A 22501-nucleotide genomic window follows, 5' to 3' on the forward strand; every position below is an offset into this window, starting at 1 on the left:
CAAAGCCGACCATAACAGTAGGTTCTGTAAATATCAGCTCATGCACTAACTCTTGCCCAGCACTGAAAAAATGTTCTAAGTCTTGTGGTTTGGTTTCATGATTTATAATTATCCTTTTGATGATGACAGGTTATAAAAATAAAGATAACCAGTAGCATCACCAGCCATCAACAGCCTGCAGTGTCTTTGTAGTCTAAAAAGGACAGTGATGAAGCAGCAGCAGTGTCACACTCAGCTGATGACTTGACGAGTGCCTGGAGGACCCTCTTCTTCCAAACACACTTGAGGCTCAGTGGTAAAAAAAAAAAAGAATCAGTGAATGATTATTTTGACAAAAACACTGTTTATGTGTAGATGGACGACGTGTCTCCATCTGCTGTCATTGTACAAAAGTGAGGACAAAATTTTTTTTTTTTGCTATGGTCATTTATAGTCAGCATGTGTATTTGTATTTTTATCTGTGTGTATATGAGTGTGTTTATTGGCAAGTATATGTATTTGCAGTATATACACATACACAATTTTATAATTTTTAATATCTATATATCTATATATATATTACTTTACTTTATGTGTTTAATTATTTATTTTCTTATTTGGCCAGTGAGGATAATGATGGGGTAGATGTGAGGGGGGATTTAAAGTCTTAACTGTACTACATGAGTAAAAATCAAATAAAAATAACTTTAAAAGAGAAAGTGATGATAAAATAACCCCTAAGTGGGCGCTGCTATCCTGCCCATTTGGAGCCAGAGTCTGCGCAGTAGAGATCGGCTGGTGGAGCTGCAGTATTGATGAGTCACTCCTGCTGCTAACCAAAACACATATTTAACTGCAAAGCAGAACAGCTTCTTGTGTTGGTCTGAAGCAGATGTTCATGTATATGTAAACTTCAATGACTGTAGTGATTGTTTTAGTTACGTCTCCTCTCACCGTTCCTCCTCCGCTAATCCAGAACAGATCGGCTGCAGGAGCCGTATTTGTCAACAGAGCTGTCAATCATCCTTTTTAGAGCATCAGAGAACTAATTAAAAATAAACTTGTCAGAAAAATGAACACTTGGACATAAATCAGCATGATAAGAACAAACTATAATGACAGAAACCATGTTTGAGAAAAATTTATTTGGCGTATATGTTGATTTTATGGTTTGACTCATGTCCCATCTGTTCACATGGAGGAGGCGGGCTTTATGACCTGTACTGCATACTGCATATGAATGAGACTGTCTGTAAATGCATGCTGAATAGAAAAGGTAAAAAAATATGACATTATTAACCCCGTAGTCCTGCACGGTAAAAGTAGCATAAAACTTTTTGCTCGTTAAATAAATGTTTTCCTTTTTTAAGATGAGGAATTTTTGAAGTCACGAAACTGTCTTCGTCTTCACAGTCTGAAGTTGCATTTGGTGAGTCATGCTGGAAATACCCAAAGTCACTGATAAACATTTAGTCAGGCTGTGCAGAGATTACACAGTCTCTGTGCTTTCTTTAGAAGAAACAGAGAGAGGAAAACTTTAATGACATAATACTCAGGCACTGAGTTTATGAGCCGCCGAGCAGAGAATGTGACTGTGTGCCGTCTTCAAGGATGGAGGTGTTTAATGGAACTTAGCTGATCTAGACTTCTATTGAAACTCAGAGAAACAGAGAAATGCACAAGCGCCTAGGGACAAACTGCGAACAATGGATAATCGACTAATGTTCAGACTCAGCTCACAGTTACATGTGTGAATAATGACCTTCGAACTTGCACTGAATCATTAGTATCACTCAGACAAACACCGTGTATCTCAAACCTTCACTCTCACAGATTTATAACTTCCGTTTGCTCAGAGCACATATGTTTCATTTGTTTACACTGGACCAGAAAACCTCTAATGGCTGCACTTTAAACCCTACAGCTGATCTGTGTGTGTGCGTGTGTGTGTGTGTGTGTGTGTGTGTGTGTGTGTGTGTGTTTGTGTTGGGGTCTGTGCGTGGGTTTAAAGAAGAAAGAATGTTACCAAGAGAATCGATTAAGTGAAACACCAGAGGCAGAACTTTCTTCACAGTTTTGAACCATCGTCACAGAACTGACGTCAGAGAAACAGAGACACAGAATTCAGCGTGGAAATAAAACTGCACAAATGTCTGAACTGGCCAAATCAACAGCTTGTATTGAAACTGTAGAGGTGGTTTATCCATGCAACTTAATAAACATGGGGTCATGCATGAGAAGAGCAGAAAACACTAGAGAACACACTAAAGTTAGCATATGATACGTTTCATTGGTTTGTTATATCACCACTGCAAAGCCCCCAAAGAACAACAGGGACATGTCTCCTACATGCTACACATCTTGCTTTGGCCTTTAGCTTCTATGATGAACATAAATGCTAACCCAACAACAGTATAACACGGCGACTCTGTAGCCGCATTAATACTGTGAGGATGTTATACCTCATAGCATAGTTTTGAGCTAATGCTAATGACGCGTTTTCCATCAGCCAGCAGTGGTTGGTCTGCCAGAGAGGGTAGGCAGAGCTAAGCAGCTGCTTTTCCGGTCTCTGCAAGTGTTGCGAGTAAACAGTAATCTACTATGGCTGAACAAACAAAGAAAAGATGGATGACTACAGATACAACTTCAACAATAAGTGAAAATCCAAAGAAAAAGAAACAAACTCGACGCTCAGATGAAGACAAACAGTCTAAAGAGGAAAGCGACCGTCAGCGAGGAAAATCAAGAGTTACAACCGGAGCCAACTGTGGACGTCACACATGCAACACTGTCTGGATATCTGGGAAGTGTGCTCCCGCAATTACCGCTTATCGCCATAGGTGCCGCCATTGTAGTTAATCCTATGGATAGGTCAGACAGAATGCAGTGTATGGATGAGTGTAGTGATGAATGCAAACACAACACAGAAGCAACCAAAGCAGCTGGTGGAGAGAGGATGGACAGATGTTAGAGTGGACCAATTAACTCTGGGAGTCAACCAAACCAATAGCAGGCAGAGAGGACAGGATGTCACATATGACTTGTATTTCAGCAAATGCTTCATTTTAGTGTCACAAGTGTTGATCAGGGTTTTGTAATGTAAGGTTGGGTCCTGGACTGTTTTTAGATTTTAAATTGGGCTGCAGCATTCATACGTTTGGGAGCGACTGCTAGAGAGTATATCAATGCTAATAAACATATTATTGCAATCTTTACAATAGTTTTTAAAGACATGTTGCACATATGACAACTTCATGGTTATGGTTAGCTTTGTAGATGTTGAGATACATGTTTCACAGAGTAGGTGGAAACTTTGACCTGCAGGTTGTGCTAGAGGAAGTCAAGAGATCACCAAAAGAATTACTCGTGCATTCATGGAAACTTTGGATTTGGCACACTTCTCCTTCACCATGGCGTCTTAGCTATTGTTGAAGTTCTTTTCTCCAAATCTTTATCTGTTAGACAAACAGTGGCAGCTAAATGTCCACCTGTGTTTTACCTAACTAACTGAAATGATTCGTATTAGTCTAAAAGGCCTGGCAGCATTATATGTTGATCACACATGCAGAATTAACCCTCCCTTTCTGTCACAGTGTGAAGGATCACTGCTGAAGGACGTTGCCCCCTGCGGCCCATCATGTTTCACCTCTTGAGGACATGATCACACATCCCGACGCTGAAGTGGGCCTCCTCTCCGAGCTGCTGTTTGCCACTGTGTGCTCAAGAGTCTCTTGAATAAAGTCGGCTTTGAAGCACCGCAGCAGAAGAAGAAGAGGAGACCAGTGGAGACCAGAACTCACTTCTGTAAATCTGTTCATATTCTGCATCTTAATAACCTTTTGTTTTAATATGTTCTCTTCAGGATGTCCTCTTGGTTTGCTGTAACTACGATCAGCTTCAATGTTGAATTCTGCAGGATTCATGCTGCTCCATCTGATCTCCTTCCTCCACAGATGACACGACACAACCCATCTGCACGGATAATAACCTCTCTAGACACGCTGACGAGGACATGACAGGGGGAAAAAAAGTTTCCTCCTCCATCATCTCGTTCGTCTTCCTGCTCGTCTTTAATCTTCAGTCCTGGCTGACTCAACTCTGCACAATGTTCTCATTTCCCCCGAGGGAGCAGACACACCTGCTCGTCCTCCTCTGAGCAGCAAAAACCAATTCACAACCACCCAGTGCTGCAAGTATCCATCTGTCCCCTCTCTCCTTTTTAATCTCCATCATTCAGTTACAAAGTGTTGCTCTTCCTCGTCTGAGTTGTCTCTCTATCATGTCTCTCTCTCTACTTTTAAAAGTTCTAGTTTGGGATTCAGTTTATACAATCTCAATCTGGTTGCCATAAAAGCAATATACACCAAGTTGATATTTCAGATATCAACATGCAAAATATGAACCCATTTCCTTTGCATCATTCATATTAGTATCTGAACAGAAAGAGAGCGGTGGTGCCCTCAGGGTCTGACTGTATTCACTGAGATGCCCTGTAGCAAACACAGGATGGAGGAGAAGCCCAGACGAAAGATCTGCAGAGCTTCACACAGTCCAGGATGAGCACTTATGGGTTTGCTAAACCAACATTTGGATGCTTTTCTTAATCTTTCGATGCTTGATTGCCTTCTCTTCCAGGCTCAGAGTTGGCCGGGGTTTGTGTTTACACCAGCTGTCGGCTCTGTTCTCTGAGACACACTGCCTCCCTGTGGGAGAAAGATGTAACTGGAAGAGCTAGACTGTTAAAAAAATACAGGATTAGGTTTGTGAATGGAGACGTTTCATCACACACAACGGCAGAGGCAGATACTAAAATTGATGGAAAAGGAAATTAAGGTTAGGTGTGAAACCACCTTCGTTTGGTTATCTAGTTAGTGTAAAGAGTGATGGTAAGAACACATACATTGTACTTGTATTGTAGCTGGTGCAGACACTTGAGGCAGATACATAAATATAGGTCAGTGGTTCCCTGCTTGAGGGTAAGGCCACTGCTACGAATGGTCACTGAATACATCTGCAGGGTTTTGAGATGATTAATGGACGGAAATTATTTTTCATGTCTTATTTGACTGTTTGAACAGTAATTGAAATGAAATAATGTAAAATGTTTAGAGGAGAAATATCTCTGAAACGTCAAAACTAAAAAGAAATTGGTGACATTTTTACAGCAGTTTTATATTTGATTGGATCTGCATTCTGCATTCTGATTAAGGCTTGAAGAAAATCTGTGTACAGCAGATGTTACAGGTGGACAGAAAGTAAATATTTTCCAGTGTTTACAGCCTCATTTACAGCTTCACAAGTCAAACAGCACCCGTTGTGTGTTTCAGCATTGTCAACTGATGGTTCAGGGGGGAAAAGCACATAATTTGCACATTGTGTAGGTGACGGAGAGCGACAGCTAAAGGGCTCCATGGAGCACTGAGGATCTATTTTTGAGTTGTTTGTTTTGCCACCAGAACTGGCTGTTATCAATAATTATAATTATTATTAGGTCTGGTGCAACCTTTTCCTACAGGCACAGATCAACAGGCATATGTATCAAGGAGCATTGTGCCCCAACATTTTTCCCCTGCTAATTATCGTTAACGTGTCTGGAAGCTGTGCAATGGTCAGAGCATATAAGTTGACTATAGCTTAGAGGGGAGGGGGTTACCTTTCCCTCTGCTACTATGCTTTCATGAATGCAAGCTTTAACAGGGAGCCAGTGGTAATGAAGAAGTAGAGTAGTGTGACAAAGTTATTCTAGGCCCATCCAATCACAGCAGATGGTTGTTCACCATGAGGCTGGTTCTGCTCGAGGACTGTTAAAGGAAGTGCTTGCTCATTTGTGAATTAATGTTGGGTCTCTGTAAATAATGGATCAAAGAGTTTAGTCAGGACCAGCTATTCACAAATTTAAGAATGCCGCAGCCCACCCTAAGATCTTTACTCTGTGACAAACACTTGAGGCTAAGATGAAGTATTTCACAATATTTATATTTCATAAACCACAATATGATTAAGTAAAGGTGGGCCTATATAGCAATGCATTGCAAATAAAATCCATTCACATAACAATTTATGAGAAAACAAAAGAAGTGCAAATAGTTAATTGTAAAATACAAATTAAAAACATTTTTTAATTGTAAATTGTGGCGCATCCACAGTACCTTCTAAGCCCACTAGGGGGCAATGACACAGACTTCACTTGACTACATCACTGGTCTGTATTTAAAGGGTCACGAGACAATTCTTGTTGTGATTTAGGGCTATATGAATAAAAATGGATTGATTGAATGTTTAAAATGACCTTGCAGTGGGATCGCTATTTACCCTTTTGTGATATAATTACAAAACCATTATTGTTTATGTGATTCTGATTTCCAGCAGGGCTGCACGGTGGTGCACTGGTTAGACCTGTCACCTCACAGCCAATCTCGGATCCCATCGGCTATAGTCTGAGACGATATAGCCTCTGGGACACCTGTGAACGTGCTGGGCGGTAAGCGATAAACAACTTCCCATCAAGACTTTCTTTTCTGCGTGCTGCATTGTTACAGAAAAAGAAGCCATTTTTCTTGTGATTTACTTGTTATCAACGGGTCTTACCTTCGCCGAAATGTCAACATCATGATGCAGATTTGTAAAAAGTCAAAATGAAGCTTTGTCAGGTCTGTCCTCAATAGGAGAAGAAAACTTTTAAAATGCTCGTTTGTTGAACGGAGGTCTGATCGATCTGATGCATTCGATGAAGTCGGGAAATCTGAATGCTGGAAGGCAGTCTTGACAAATGACTCAAGTTAAATTTTAGATCCAGAACAGATTGTTAGTTGAACTTGCTGCAGATGTCTATAGAGATTAATAAGAAGCTAAATCGTTGTCATGGTGATGGGAGCCGGGAGGTCATTATGGTGGATTACGTTCAGCCTGCTTTTGCTTTCCACATGGACTGTGGTCAATATTACTCGGTCTACAAGCGTAGTACAACCAGAACACTTGCCTTCCTATAGTTAGAAGGACTTTGTATGTTCTCCTTCTGCATGCGTGGGCTTCCTCCCACAGTCCAAAGACATGGTGATCAGTCCAGGGTATACCCCGCCTCTCGCCCAGTGACAGCTGGGATAGACTCCAGCCACCCGTGACCCTGAACAGCAGTATAGATAATGGATGGATAGATAATTCCCACCGTTACACCAAGCCTTATTACAATTAGTGAGTTATCAGCTTTGAAAACTTGTTCTCTGACCCCTACAGAAAAGGATGTATGATCATACTTGATCCAGAGAGATAAACTCAGCAGAACTTTCACATGCTGTCAAAGTTGGACGATGCTCCTGGGCTGAAGAACTCAAACAGTCGGTGTTCATGTATTTGTTTTTATTGTCATCCAGCCTGTTCTGTAGAATCGAACACTTCAGTCTTTCTTTACACAAAATAAACAACTGAGTTCCCTGTTTTGTTTGTTTTGTTGTTCTACTGTTACAGTTTATCTCTAAAATAAGAAAACGTTAGCATGACTACATGTTGCATACATTTACAATGTCAGAATATTTTCCCTCTCTGATGTCAACACAAACAGATGAAGATAAATCAACATACTGTACACAGATATATGGCCATACAGCAGGATTACTGTAATAACTTACATTCAGATGATTCAGCTGACACACGGAAAAACAAGCGCACACACAAACACACACAAACTCCTCGTCGCCTCAGGCTTAGCACTTGTTGAATACTGTAAATTGATTGTTTTTTTCTCCCAGGTGTGCATTATAAATTAATAGACAGCATCAATGTACTGCAGGCTTGTAGACAGCTGACTCTGTAACCATTGTGTTAAATGGAAATGAAACATCAGTTTAAAATATAAATACAATCTCAAAAAGTCCTTCAGTCAAACACACACGATGGACATTCAGATATATGCGTGCTTCTAACAATCCAGGTATTTAATAAATACATATTTAGTGACTATTTATATCCCACTCAATAACATCACTAGTTTAACTCCTTAATCATTAAGGATTCAACAGATCACTGCCAGCAGCAGAGACAACCATCAGTGGCCCAGTCCTCGTCCCAGGACTCTGTAAGGGATCTCAATGTTGTATGGTGAAGTCACTTCTCTCAAGCAAAGGTGTTACTTTCTCTCTCTTAAATACAGCCAAAGAAGATTTAAGGAACAAGATGTCAGCTGAATGCTCCCTGGAGTGGACACTGGAACTGGGTCAGTGATACAGCAAACTCCCCTACAGAAACAAACTGTGCTCAAAGCTGTCTCCTGCTCTAAAAACCCACATTTGGATATTTCAAGTCACTCCTTTTAAAGATACATTCACAAACATACAACTCCTAATATTGCTTTTTTAACCCACATTAAATAAAGTACTTGGAGTCAACATGTATGCATGTGATCCAGGTTTAATTCTGTGCTGTGGTCCCACCTACTTTTTATTTGGGTGTTACTTTGGTTTGAGTGAAAGTCTGGGGGTTCAGCAGGGCCTGTGGGAGACTTGATTTTACCCCTACTACCTGGTCATGCTTCAATCCTGACTAATGTTACAGTAATAATCTCGAAGATTTTCATTTAAATAAATGTCTGTTAAGTCACTAACTATCACCGAATGAGGTAACACAATGATGATTGAGCCTTTGGCCCACTGATGAAAACTAATTTGACGGAGTTACGACCAGAGCCAACCGTGGACGTCACACATGCGACACTGTCTGGATATCTGGGAAGTGTTCTCCCACAACTACCGTTTATCACCAAAGGTGCTGCCAAAGAGAACGAAACTGAGATCTTCGAGATTACCACTTTAACTAACCTGCTCTATGCACACAGTATGGAAAGAATGGAGTTGCTCCAAAATGAGAACCAAACATGTTTGCAGCTCTGCCTCTCATCTCCTGTAGTCACAGTGCTTTAACAGATGTCTGAATATCTGGACCTGGTTTGGATTACTCTCCCTGTGCTACATGTCCCTGTGGATAAAAATGAAAGCGATGCTTCACCCAAACTCAAAGACACATCAGCAGGACACTTATCTATCTACCCCCTCTACTGTATTAAAAATAATAAAGTAATAACATATTAAACAAATGCAAAAACATACCCAGTGAGACACAGTATGTTAGCTGTTTTTAGGCACATAAGTACAGTAAGTCACAGCAGGATGACACATTAAAGCCACAATCTGGATTATTTTTGAAAATATAGATTCCATACATACACAGACTCAGGGTTAAAAATGGTAGATAATAATCTCTAATGCCAACACGATAACTCCCATTTAACTCCAGTGCATACAATACAAACACACATTTTAAAGGCTTAAAATTACCACACAGGCCCGAATATAAGATGATCATTTTTCCCTCCAGGATAGGAAGGTATGTTGGATTGTGATCTCACATTAAAAAAACAAAACGCTAAAATAAAAAAATATATTTAATAGGCATCAGGATTAACCACTTTTTGGGTTGATTTTTTAAATCGTTCAGCTCAATACAAAGGCTCTGGTGTTAGCGTAGCTCTGTTTAGGACTGTAAGCCATTACTACTTCCTGTTTGGTTTCAACACAAGTCTCAACGTGTCAGCTCCTACCATAGACTGTGACACAAAAAATAGTCCCTTTGTGCACACAAAATAAAAGACAAACAATAAACAGATGCTCTTGTTGCAGTATTATGATAGAAACAAGCAACGTTAAGGCTTCAAACAACCGATGACACAGCTCTTTCTACTGTAGTAAGTGGGTACCTGTGTTGTCCCGGAGAATAAATGCTGCATTTCTTCATAAATAATTTGAGGGGGGGGGGAAAAACATCTTAAATTCGGGCCACTACAGTATATTTAAAATTCATGTGTAGCCTTTTTCCATTAGTGCACTCACTCAGGTTGAAAAAGGAAAATGAGAGTAAAAAGAGGGTTTGGGGAAAGCTCTTCAGCACTTTCACCAGATTGGGCTTTTTAGTATGACACTAAATATATGACACAGTATATTGCGTTTACAACTTGTACAATATACAATAAGAACGGACACTGAGGAAGGCAACATACTCTGTTATCATGAGTCTGGTCTGACAGTATAACACAGTGTAACAGTGTCGGCCATTAACGGTTCATTCAGGTTATGTTGACCAGACTGATAAAGGACTGTTTAGTAGAGTCTGTGTAGCTGTTCAGTGTGATTTGGTTTTTGATGTATGTGTGATCATGTTGTGTGTGTGTTTGTTACAGTGAAATGTGGGTCAACACACTGACAATCCCCCGTTATGTCCCAGGTTCCTCGTCACTCTGAAGGTCACTGCTTGTTGAATGCCACAGTCTGCTGTTTGGCCGGGTGTGTCTCTGTATGATCGTGTGTGGTGTGACAGTTTCCAGTGCGTGTAGAGTCTGTGGTATGTGTATGGCCTTTTTAACAAGAGTGTTATTCGTTTCTATTTTGCTCGTTTCCTGTGTGTGTTGTGTATTTTGGGCTTGCATCGTATGTGGTATGAGTATTTCTGTGCTGGGAGGACCTCCTGGGTCTTTCATAGCCATGCTGGCCCCAACCATGGCAGGGTAGCTTCTATTCCTCCTCAGCCCGGCATTCAAACCTGGAAGCCCCCCGCCCAGCGCGCTGCTCCCCAGACCATTAGAGCCAAAAGGGGCTAAGAGTGAAGTCCCAGATGTACCAGAAGCAGCATAAGGGGGGCGTGTGCGGAAACTTTTTAGTTTGTCCACAAGCCGCAGATTCAGCGCGTCATTTTCACTTTCATCGTCTGTTTGCTCCCTCTCTGCCTCCCCCAGCACCTCCCTCAGGATGGTACGAGCCGGCTTAGAGGCGAGGAAGGTTTCATAAAACGGCGGTTCATCGTTGGAGGGGCTGAACTGAAAAACTGGCCGGGTGGAGGTAGAGCAGGCGGATTTGGAACGAGGGGAGTTGGGCGGGGTTGAGGGCTCCAGGAGGAGGAGGGTGTCAGGGCGATTCCCAAATCGTCTGAATTCAGTCTCCTCTGGTGTGTCGCTGCTCCTCCGCGCTGACGCTCCTCCTCCCACGGGTGTTGAAGCTCCACTGGCGTCCAACCCTCGGTCCCAGCTGCGAGGGTCATACACTGAGGCAGATATCCCGTGCTCCAGCAGGAGGCGCACCAGGCCCAGAGACGTGCTGGTGGTCTTGGTGGAGTCCCTCAGGTTGGTGGAGGACTCGGCTAGAGAGAGGGAGAGGGAGAGGCGGCGGGGGGTGCAGCAGGGGGTGTAGGAAGGTGTAGGCGGGGCAGAGAAGGGTATAGGAGAGGGTACTGGGGTAGGGTTGCCAGAACAAAGACTGCTTTGGCAAGAGGTGAGAGCTGAGCTGTAGATGGAGGAGTGAGGGGAGAAAAAGGGGAGGAGAGGGGGATGAAGGAGGATACATGGAATGGAGAAAGAGAGGAGGAGGAGGGGGCAGTGGGAAAGCACAGAGCATGAGGAGCAGTATGGGTGCAGGGACAGGATGAGAGGACAAGAGTTATAAGTCTTTGACTTGGCTTTTAGTGATAATTAAGAAAACCTTGAACAAAGCTACACAACTTATTATTTGTTACTGAAAACCTCAACACAACTCAGCATGTTTAAACAGTCAGTTACATCAAGGTTTACAGACACATTAACCACACAGTTATTAATTAGAGCCTGGGTATATGTATTTACACTGGGAGAAAAAAAGGGAGGGATTTACTAGTCTTCAATTAACAAATTCAAAGCTGACTCAGGTGTCATCACATGACCTCCCTCTGGTTCTTTGGTCATGTGTGCAAGGTGGCCATAACTAAGGAGGATTTCATAACCCCTCTCTTGACTCAAATAGACCTTTGGCATCACATAAATGATCTCCTCTAAAGATGTTCAGGATCAGGATCGACCTCCAATACTGCCAAAAGTGCAGTATCAGGTATTGGCTAGTTAGCAAGTCAATGCACTGAGCTGATACCTTATTTTATTAGCAGTGCTAGCATGAGAGTGTAATGTCGGTCTAAGCTAGTAAAATGTCAGCAATCAGTGTTTTTCCACCAATCATATGATTTTTAAATCCTGCTGGTATTGAAGGGATTATAGTCTGTATCTGTGGTTACTGAAGACTATGTATGGGAATCAGTAACGGGAACACAAGGCCAGCTTAATGGGTAACAGAAGGTTCTTTAAAGACCAGCTCCAGTCATGTTTTAAGACATATAAAATGCTCTGCTTGAAATAATAAATTGTGTCTGATATTTTCTGCGTTTCTACCTACGTTTAATTACCTTGTAAAAATCCTCCCAATGCATCTCCTTCTTCTCCCTCATTAAAAATTCCCCAATCTGCACAGGCCCCGCCCACCATGCTGATTTACAATTGCCCCCCTCTGTCATGCAAAACAAAACACGTTTAATGGCAACTTGTTGAAACTTAGCTAGCTTGAAATGTAGTAATTAGTAGTAGTAAGGTTAATGTTAGTAGTCAGTAGTGAGTTTGCGGTGACGGTAACAGCTGGCTCGCGCATCGCCATAGTGGTTGTCATAGGTTACAAATAATATATGCATAGCGTCACCCCGTCCATTAACGTGATCGGCTCCTTAGGTTTGTGACGTCTCAAACCTGCCAATGTGAAAACGTGTTGTTCAGCCTGTCCTTGGTACACTGCAGTTTAAAAGCAGACAGGCCCAGCCATGGAGCTGACTGCTGATGTGGAGATGTTTACAAGGTTAAACACTTAATTGTCACTGGAGGGGGTCTTTAAGGATTGAATGGTTTATTGTAGATGCTGAATCACTGGCGTCTAACAGCAAAAGTGGGGCTGAGTTTAGACCGTGGTTACAAAAATCCCATCAGTATACTGTAGGAAAATAAATCACCTGACTGAAGAACAGGATTAAGGTCATGTGATGACACCTGGGCTGGTTCCTCTTTCTGAATGACAGTGCTAGAAATAAGGGACGTGGACCTTTGTTCTTATGTATTATTATATGTCCAACTTCCACGTTCAGATCCTGACTGTTATATTGATCAGTGATTGGAGTCACAGCGTCATTTCAGAAGCTCCATTGTTAGTTGACAGGGAACATTAGAAACAAACAACATGTAGGTGCACACTGCTGTGATCTGTAGATTGTTATGATGTTATCTTGTTTACACACACCCACAGTCTGTAGGAATGCACTCGCATGCATTGCCTCACCCATGTGCACCCCACTGGGTGCACTCAATGGGTCTGCTCTACTCCGGCCATGACAACCATATGATACAACTCCACTTCCTCTTCCTCATCACATGACCTGCCAGGGCCAATCAGACAGCAGGGACAGAGTATGGAGTCAGACAGAGGGGAATTTGCTTCTTGACTGAGATTTTGTTGACTTTCAGTAAAGGTTGCCATCATGTGTTCCTAATAGTGCACTAAACTATATTTTACACACCAAGGACAAATAAACTTACAAATACTGCAACAGTCGGCTAGTCGGAATAAAAAGTATGCAGGTAAGTTGATGTTTACCTTGGGGACACAGAGGTCAGCTGATCAGAGGGGTGGAGAATCCTGCAGGTGGTGAAGGTGTATGTGGAGCTAGTATGGGACATACACTTCCCCGGGAAATTAACTGGAGACGAGAAGGAATGGGAAAAGAGAGCAGAGGAGGAGGCTGTAAGTAATGAGACAAAAGGCACCAAGCAGAACTACAAAAACACTGTATACAACAAAGTGGAGAAAAAATAGGCCATGATCAAAGTATCAGCCCCAAGCAGAAGCACCAGCATACATGAGTGAGATACTGAAGAGATGATGGGTGTTTAACAGCTTCTCAGGAGAATTTAGTGGCTTATAATGACCATAAAAAAGATAACGAGACATCTACGCTCTGAAAGTACCTGAAACAGGGTGGACCTGGTAAGCCCAGGGAAGAGATCATTTCATCACATTCACTTCTAGTTTTCTGAGCATCCATAAAGTCACTTGATTCAGCTTCATATGTTTTGGTCATTGTTTAAGGATTAGTTTACATTTTTAAAGTAATGTTCAGGTGCCCTGATGAACATAACAAAATGTTTGTCCTGGTACCGTCAGTCGTTCTGTTCATACTGGCCATTACAAAATCCCTTTTGTGCTTCCAACGCAAGTGACTGTGGGCAAAATATCAGAGATGTAGACTTGGTGACTTGGGTCGACTCGAGTCACTGTTTTTATGACTTGCGACTTTACTTGACAAAAAATAAATGAGTAGAGACTTGACTTGGACTTGAGGCATGATGACTCAGATGACTTGCATGTGTTCATACGTTTGAATGTTAGCTGTTAAATATAAAATGATAAAATTCAATGTTGTCAATTTTCTGTCTAACTATCAAGTATGTACGCAGCGCAAACTGGGAATCATGAGTGGACGACTCAAAAAGCTCCCCAGTATGTGATTGTCATGATTGGATGACTGGCTGTCAGTCAAACTCCTCGCTATGGCAACACGCAACATCAATGTTTTCACCAAAGAGAAGCCTCATCAATCGTACTTGTTACAACTCAATACAGTCTCAGAGCAGACCATCATCATGGCTGCGTCTGTGCCAAGATAATACAGATACAATTCATTGTCATTCTTTTTGACGAGGTTATATAAATTGGCCAATAATATCATTATTAGACAAGCTACTAACACCTTGTCTTTTCTCTTTATAAAGACCGGATACTACAGGTAAGAGTGCGAGATCTTGGAAAAAAAGTGACTTGCCTTGCCTGAACTAAGGACTTGACTTGACTTGATATAGCCTCTGACTTGACTTGACTTGACTTATAAAATGACTCAAGACTTACTTGGGACTTGAGCAAAGACGACTTGTTCCCAACATTGCAAAATATACAGCCCTTCTGAGGGTTACGGCCAGTATTACTGTTTTAAAATACACTGACACACTGAACAATTGTCCTTTATTATTTCATTGTATATTGTGGGAAAGGGGAGGACAAATTATGGATCTGTTTTAGGGATGACTGAGTTGTATATAATCTTAAATGTAGAGGGTTTTTCCGGAATAAAATGCTCTAGTAAAAAATGCAGTTTCACAGTGTGTTTCTGATTTGACATCCAAAGTTTAGTTTAGTCAAGGGGGGACTGCACAATCCCATTCAGAAAATCTGCTTTTAGTCGGGCCGTCTTTTCCTTCAGAGCATCACATAAATGAAATTCAGGAACACAGTCAATAAGAGAGTCCCCATCGTATCATTCTTTTAAGTGTAATGTAATGCTTGTTAATAACCCAAAATGTCAACACTGACTGCTTGAACAGTTTGCATATCACCTATAGGATTCTATCCACTCATGTTGTTTAACATAGTCTGTATTGTATGCTTTCATCACAAACTAGTATATTTTTTAACTATTATGCCTATTGAATTGTTTATGTTGTTTTAGGATGCCAACAACATCAGGCAAAAGGGACTACCGATGAAAACTAGCCTCTTGGCTAACTCGTGCATTTTGTTTGAATGTTGATTAATCTACATTGTCCCTTTTCTTCAAATAAACCATTAATAACCATCCTGTGGATGACATGATGTTGGACAGCCTTTTGTCACAATTCTACTGTTAGTGTCTTAAAGAAGTCAAGTCAGGTTTTTTATGTGATAGTGTAACAGATTTATAATAAAATTGTTAAAGCTCCTGTGAGGAACTTTCAGTTTGTGTTGATTTTGGCGCCCCCTGTGGACAAAGCTTTACCTCTCATCTCTTTGCTAATTTTGTCCTGTACATGCTTAAGTGGTGGTTTTTAACAAAAAACCTCATCCTGCTTTCTTTAACAGTCATATGTATCACTCACTTTAAGGTGTTGCCCTGGAAAATGTAAACAAAGGCAGCGTGCAGCTACTAGCTTTGTCTGACACCTACCCCCCCGCCAGCAGTTTCTGGCATTAAAAATAACTATATAGAAATAATCAATCGTGTTGCTGATGGTCTGGTTTGCTTTTGTAGGTCATATAGAGACATCAGAATTAATGTCAGTCCGTTTCATAACCAGTGAAAAACTCCTCACAGGAGCTTTAAGGATGTTTTTAAATTCAGATTGTCTTTGTTGTACGAAGAATGTTTTCTTCATATATGATTTAATTTGTGTTGATGTCTTTCAGGATTTCAGGACTTAACCGTTTAGTTTCATGTTATATGTTTTGTCTTTCCAAAGCTTGACACCATGTTGGTGATAATTGTTTTCATAGTAACATGTTATCACTTGTATCACTTGTCTGCAAACCATAAATAAATCATATCATGTGTTTCTGAAGGTGACCTTCAGAACTCCAATATTAGCCCGGCGTGGGTGTTATGTGTTCATGTGACTTGGACAGCTGCACTAATAACACCTGATCTACACGTACGTGCTCGCTCTTGGACCCGAGCCATGATATTTCTGCATCTACGTGTTTGTGAGGCACGTTCGTGTGTGTGTGTTGACTGCTAGACGTAGTTAAATAAATACCAACTGTGCCAAAATATTTGATGAATGAACTTTCTATGAATCAACCCAAAATAAGCAGAAGATGTTTTTTGCAGCAGGTCACCATTGAGAGTCGAAGAGGAAAGGCATCGCTGAAGATCGAAACAGAGGTGTGATTGGATGAAATAAAGCAAAGTGTGGCAGCGAAAGAAAATGTGAACTGAGAAGGAAGATAATGAAGATGTAAACGAATGAACAAATAAAATAGTACTCTGTTTTGATGGGGTTCGATGGCTGCAAACACAGGGGCTGCCGGTGGGATGGGTGGGTGTGCAGGTGTGTGCAGGGAGGGACGTCACATTGGGGCTGCTACATGTCCATTGAATGCCTTTCCTAATCCCTCCCCTCCCCATCACCCCCCTCCCTTTTATCCCCATGCTCCAGGGTTATAAGGGAGGGTGGATGCAGTGCAGTGACCTCAGCTAAGTGCTCCCTCACCAGGCAAGTGGTCCACTGTGGCGGGCTGTAAGGCCTGGAGCTCCTTGAAGTCCACGTGCCCGTTCATCTCCGAAGAGGGGAGAGAAGACGAGGAAGTGTTGGAGAAGGAAAGGGCCAAGTTCGCAACATCTCCATCTTTGACTTGAACCGCGTCTCTCGTCCTGGGCGTTTCTCCTTGCAATGTTTCCGACTGGATGTTGTCGCCAAAGTCTCCGTTTTTGTTGCAGCGGGCAAAGGGAGTAGAGGTAGAGCGAGGCAGATCCATGGGAGTAGAGTTGCCCCCTGACAAGCCGGTAAATGAGTCACATGACACTTCGTCCTCCTCTGGTTGGTCCAGCTGCCAGTTGTCTTCCTGTTCATGCTCGTGCCCTAAGCTGCGGAAGCCCTTTGTGACCACACCGGGCCGATGATCCAGAAGGGCACCCATGTGAGGTTGAGCCAACTGCTGCCATGCATGGAGAGTCGCAGAGCCTGGGGGAAATCAGAAACACTCATGTTATCTAAATCAGATATTCAGCTGCTCTCTGCAACAGATGCATCTCATTACCTCATATATTGCGCCAAGAACTGTCGTAACATCTTTTTTTTTTTTACCCTATTTATTCCATCATATATATCAGGTAGTAAATTTGGAAAATGGCACATTAATGCTCTTAAAATGCCTTTACACTGTGACTTAAAGGGCCAGAGTCGACTAGAATTACACAAGCTGTTGAATGAGATCAATGAAACTTTCAATGTTACGACAAATAACATGCTTTAACTTTGGTGCTTCAACACTGTAATTTTAGGATAAATTACATTTATACATACATATTTTCAGGTACAGTGTTTTTGCTCAACGGGCCTGTCACAGAGTTTGATGAGGGGAGACCACAGGCACACGGCCAGGTTCACTCCCAGGTTTGCTTGAATGAACTTAATACTGCTGTCCGACCCCATATCACATCCGCCTGACAGGATGATGTCTCAGCTCACTGCGATAAGCTTTACCTTTTATGACAGTATCAAATGCTGCATCCTATAACGTATGTAGACGTTATATCTGTTCAGTGAATGTCGATCTATATATAAATGTGTAGAAATGGATCAGAATCAGACGTCACACTGTATAAACAAATACATTAACAGGCAAGCAGACAGTATAGACACATGCATGCGCACACACACCTGAGACTCAGTCATGCACATAAGCTGCACATGGACTCACACCGACAGGACAGACAGGCAGACATATTCTTACAGTACTTTTTTCATGCGGCTCATACAGACTGTCACACACACTGCAGCGACAGTGAAGAACACGCTGCCTCAGAAGGCAATGTCTCTTTGTTTATTAAATGTCCCTGCACCTTGTGACTTGTGTGATTTCAAGTCCAAAGAATGGTTGTTTCCTCATGACAAATTAAAAGGCCCTTTTTTTAAAGATGTCAGTACTCATGAGCCAAACACAAAAAGAATGAGAGGAAAGGGAAGGTGAGAAAAATTAGTGAGATTTTATTCAGGAAATCATCAACAAAGGAAACAGACAAGTTGAACAGAAAAGGAAGGAAAGTTCACAGACAAGACGAAACTTAAATGAAAAAGGGGGACAAAAGAGTAGTGGGATGGACGGGCACGAATGTAGAACAGAAAACTGTGAGGTGGTTTCTTTACACTGAAGTCTCAGACAGTACACAAACTGTTAAGGTTACTTCAGGAGTTACTACTGAAGGCAGAACAATTATTATGCATGATTTAATGAGAAAATAAGGAATAACATAAAAATCTGAGAGAGATTCTAAATCATTCCTCACATCTTACACAGCCATCATTAGACTTGAAATTAAACTTATTAGCTTTTTGGTCTATATTCATGTTTTTGTCCAACCTTCCCTTTCCTCTCACGGCAGTATTTGGCTTTACAATGTAATCTGTCAGGTGTTACAGTGCAAGTGTTGTAACTGAGTTTGAACACCAGGGGGTGCCACAAAACGGGAAATACCTCTAACAACATCATTCATGTTATGAAGCCCTTAACAGGTGGACATAGTTCTTTAAAATGTAACGCTTTAGAGGCGAAATAAAACAATTTAAGGACATTTGAGGAAACACTTTTTAGGGTTAAGGCTGCTGCCTTTGCCAACCCAACAATGTTTGCATTTCATTTGCCTTTTATCTGTAACTGCATCCCTGTGAGGCAGAGAATATATTAACAATTCAACACGACATGAAAATAAATAAAAACAGGAAAATAAAGATCCTCTAGTTAAAAAAAACAAGACATAAGAAATTGTTTTGCCAGTTTCAAGTACCACACCCTGACTCGCTCACTGCAAAATGCTGCTTAAAGTGCTCACTCTTTGATAGATATGTGATAAATGCAGCATTCTCATAAACTACAGCTAACATTAAGGCACTTCATGATAAATAGTATATCCCTTTATGGTGTGGGGAACATTCTCACACCTTTTAAAAAACATATAATGCACAAAATATGTGATGTGTTAATGGCCTTCTTCACACCATATATACTTTGACTGTGTGTCTGCTATTCTAGATTTCAAACCAGCAGCGTGGCTGTGTGTGTCTGAAGTAAAAGGAGTGCTGCAGATTTAAACTGCCCTCCTGCTGCTCCAACACCTCCAGCAGGCCTGTGACTAAAGCCAGCGGAGCTCTGAGGTGCGGCTGAGATCCCTGCAGGCTGCTCAGCCCCGAAAAACTGGAGCTCCTCTGCAACATCTTACGATCCCCCGAGGCACTGACAAAGATTTTTGGCGGACTGTGGTTATGAAAAATCAGATATTGATTCTGCTGCCAGTTGTGGAGGGCTTGTTTTTGGAACTGTGGCTGTGTCTGACTAACCTGAGGATGTCTTTGTGGATTCATACTATCAGAGTTTTGTGCCAGGCTATGGTTATGACTCTGTCGAGGTTTCTGAAAGTCTGCATTTTCACTGTGAAAGACTTTCTGATTTTGACTCTCTTTTTCTTTATGTGGAGAATTAGAGGACCTCTGAGGGTTATAATCACCTTCTAGTGGTTTTACAATCTGCAGCTTCTCCGGCAGGTAGGACCTCGATGTGAAGGAGTATCCCGACCAGATGCTTCCCAAAGAGGGATGTGAGCACAGCGACAGCAGGCTCTCTGTCGGTGTCCCCGGACCTCCACTGCTCCCCTCCCCTCCTTTTTCATCCTCTTTGGCCAGATAAGCCAGCTTTCTCTCCCTCTCATCCTCGAAGAAGCGTTTTTCTGAGAGGTAGTTGTCGCGGCGGAGGGACAGACGCCGCAGTGCTGCCTCCAGGTCCCTGCTGCCCGGGGTGCCCGGGGTGCCGGGGGGACGCTTGTTAGAGTCCTCTGACCTGGGGAGGGGGGACATAGATGACATTGTTGGGTTTCAGTGAGAGTCTTTTGAAAGCTTTGTCTCTCAGTTGTGTTTGATAATAATATAAAGGCTTGGGCTAATTACTGGAACCTAAAGCTAGAATAGAGTTTGTTTCCAGGCTTCAAGCTGAGAAAAATGCTATCATTAACCATGGAAACACACTCAACAAACACCAAGGTTACCAATCAACATAGAAACAAATCTAAAGAACTGACAGTCTAAATAGCTTCCCCTTAAATTCTCCCCTGGAAAAAGCCACTGTCAGTCAAAGCTGGTGTTCTCTGAAATCTATTGAAGCAATAATATTTGAAATTGGCGCCATAGCTGTGGAGAAAGTTGTACAAACAGCTGGTGGTTTCGCCCATTCTACATTCCTACAACACCCAGCGTGCATTGAGCCCCTCCCTCTGAAAGAATGGCCCAGTGAGAGACGCTGGAGTGAAATACTACCGTTTCACTGCAGGCAACGGCTCAGAGCGGTACAGAGTCCGAAATACGTCGAGAATATACCGGTAGATTGTCTAAAAAATCTTCAGGTCTGCAGTCTACATTTCAAATCTGACGATTTTGAACGAGACATGACATCAGAGGCGGGCGTCCTAGATTGAGAAAGTGTAGTTTAGCGAGCTCCCTGGCCTCCGCCAGATGACGCGTTTTACGTCGGCGGAGGTTTTCCAGGGCCCACTGGAGAAGCGGATAGCGTCCTCCAAAGGCACAGAGTGAATTGCATTTCTTTCTACCATAATGGCATTAGCTCCCCTTTATAGCATGATAGGACTGAGGTTGAAAATTGGCGAACTGGTTCTTTAAATAAGTGAAACAATGAGGAAGAGACGTGAAATAAATGGCAAAGAAAACACTTAAACAATTAAAAATCTGACACATTTAGAACCAAACACATCAGTATAAGAATAAAAGATGTGCGATGCAGAGTCAGTCTTTCTGTACCCATCATCTGGACACTCCAGGATACTGCTGGTCCTGTTGTCCAGGATGATCCCACTTCCTGTCTCACTTCCATATATGGACGGCGTTCCCTCCCTGCTGGAGCGCCCTGAGGTGAGGCTCGATGTCTGATTAGAGCCGGGGATGTTGAGAGGTGAGGGGGCCAGTGATGAACGCTGCTGTCGCATCAGGTTGAGGTTTTTCACCGTCTGGAACACTCGCTTTGGTTGCAGCCTGGAGATAGATGATGAGTATTGAATTTGAGAGTTTAATATAAAATCATGAAAAACTTTTTTTGCACAGTGAGCCTCTTGATACCTCTGCTCTTCTACGTCTGGATCGTCCATCTGAAGTTCTTTCCTCATGGTGCCCTCGATTTCTGCTGCCAGAGAGTCCTGGAGAAGAAAAGATGATTTTGTAGCTACCACTTCCACTGAGCTGCTGTGATACTAGCAGACATGGTGAAGAATATGAGCTCACCATCGGGAACAGACCCAGAGAGTGGAAACGCCTCGACGTGCTGAGCGGGAGAGTTTTATTTCTCAGGTTCTTCAGCTCCTCCTGAGCCTCGTGAAGCATCTCCATGCACTCTGCATACTTATCCTGTAACTCTCGCAGCTGGAGGCAGGGAAGAGACATGAATACATAAAGTGCAATATACATGTGTAGTTTGGTTTCCATTATATATTTATTTAAAGCACTTTTTATTTAAGTTTTTATGCCCTTCACAAGGTTATGCCTCCAAAGCAGTAAGGCCATTATGCTATAAGAACAGGGTTTTGGTCTGAGGCAGGCTCATCTAACACTATGACTAATGATACTTGTTGGTGGCTTCTGCTGCGGAAAATACCACGATGAAGCCACAGTCAGCTGGCTGTGGTTTGACTTACCTCAGCAGTGAGTTGGCGCTGGGCGTCTTTGGCTGCACCCAAGTGCTGAGTCAGCTCCTCGTTCTCCACGGCATACTACAAACCCCGAGACACAAATAGGTCAGCAACATTTTAAAAATAACACTGCGTTGCACAAAGGAATTAGTAAGACAAATATAATATACAACATGTCGGGGGTTTCCTACCAGTTTGGCCTTCTTCTGGAGGTCCACTATCTGTGAGAGGAGGTGTGTGATCTCCTCCTGCTGTCTGGAGGCGTCTTCGCTCTTCCTGGCGAGCTCCTCAGCCAGAGAGGAAATCTGCTGGTTGGCATTTCCTGCAAGCATCAACAGATGTTCATCTGAGGTTAGAATATGCCAAAAACTCTACTGCTTCACTACTTTTAGACAGTTACAAAGTAAATGTAGCTTTAAGCCTCAAATGTTAG

The 22501-nt window shown here is 42.2% G+C and overlaps 1 protein-coding gene across 4 annotated transcripts in view; it reads right to left on the reverse strand.

The window, feature by feature from the left end:
* Positions 1–9778: 9778 nt before the first annotated feature.
* The window catches only part of trak1a (trafficking protein, kinesin binding 1a), a 40128-nt gene continuing 27405 nt past the window's right edge, over positions 9779–22501 (reverse strand). For all 4 annotated transcript variants that reach the window (XM_069656232.1, XM_069656229.1, XM_069656231.1 and 1 more), the window contains 9 exons: positions 22260–22390; positions 22075–22149; positions 21665–21802; positions 21503–21579; positions 21188–21418; positions 19888–20216; positions 16877–17347; positions 13455–13557; positions 9779–11300 (listed from right to left, as the gene is read on the reverse strand). In XM_069656232.1, the coding sequence (XP_069512333.1) occupies positions 10238–11300; positions 13455–13557; positions 16877–17347; positions 19888–20216; positions 21188–21418; positions 21503–21579; positions 21665–21802; positions 22075–22149; positions 22260–22390 (2618 nt within the window). In that variant the 3' untranslated portion in view covers positions 9779–10237. The remainder of the gene's footprint in view (positions 11301–13454; positions 13558–16876; positions 17348–19887; positions 20217–21187; positions 21419–21502; positions 21580–21664; positions 21803–22074; positions 22150–22259; positions 22391–22501) is intronic.

This window comes from Semicossyphus pulcher, unplaced genomic scaffold (genome assembly GCF_022749685.1).
Source record: "Semicossyphus pulcher isolate SPU_LCO1_2020_fin unplaced genomic scaffold, fSemPul1.0.p SCAF_9, whole genome shotgun sequence".
Classification (NCBI taxonomy): domain Eukaryota; kingdom Metazoa; phylum Chordata; class Actinopteri; order Labriformes; family Labridae; genus Semicossyphus; species Semicossyphus pulcher.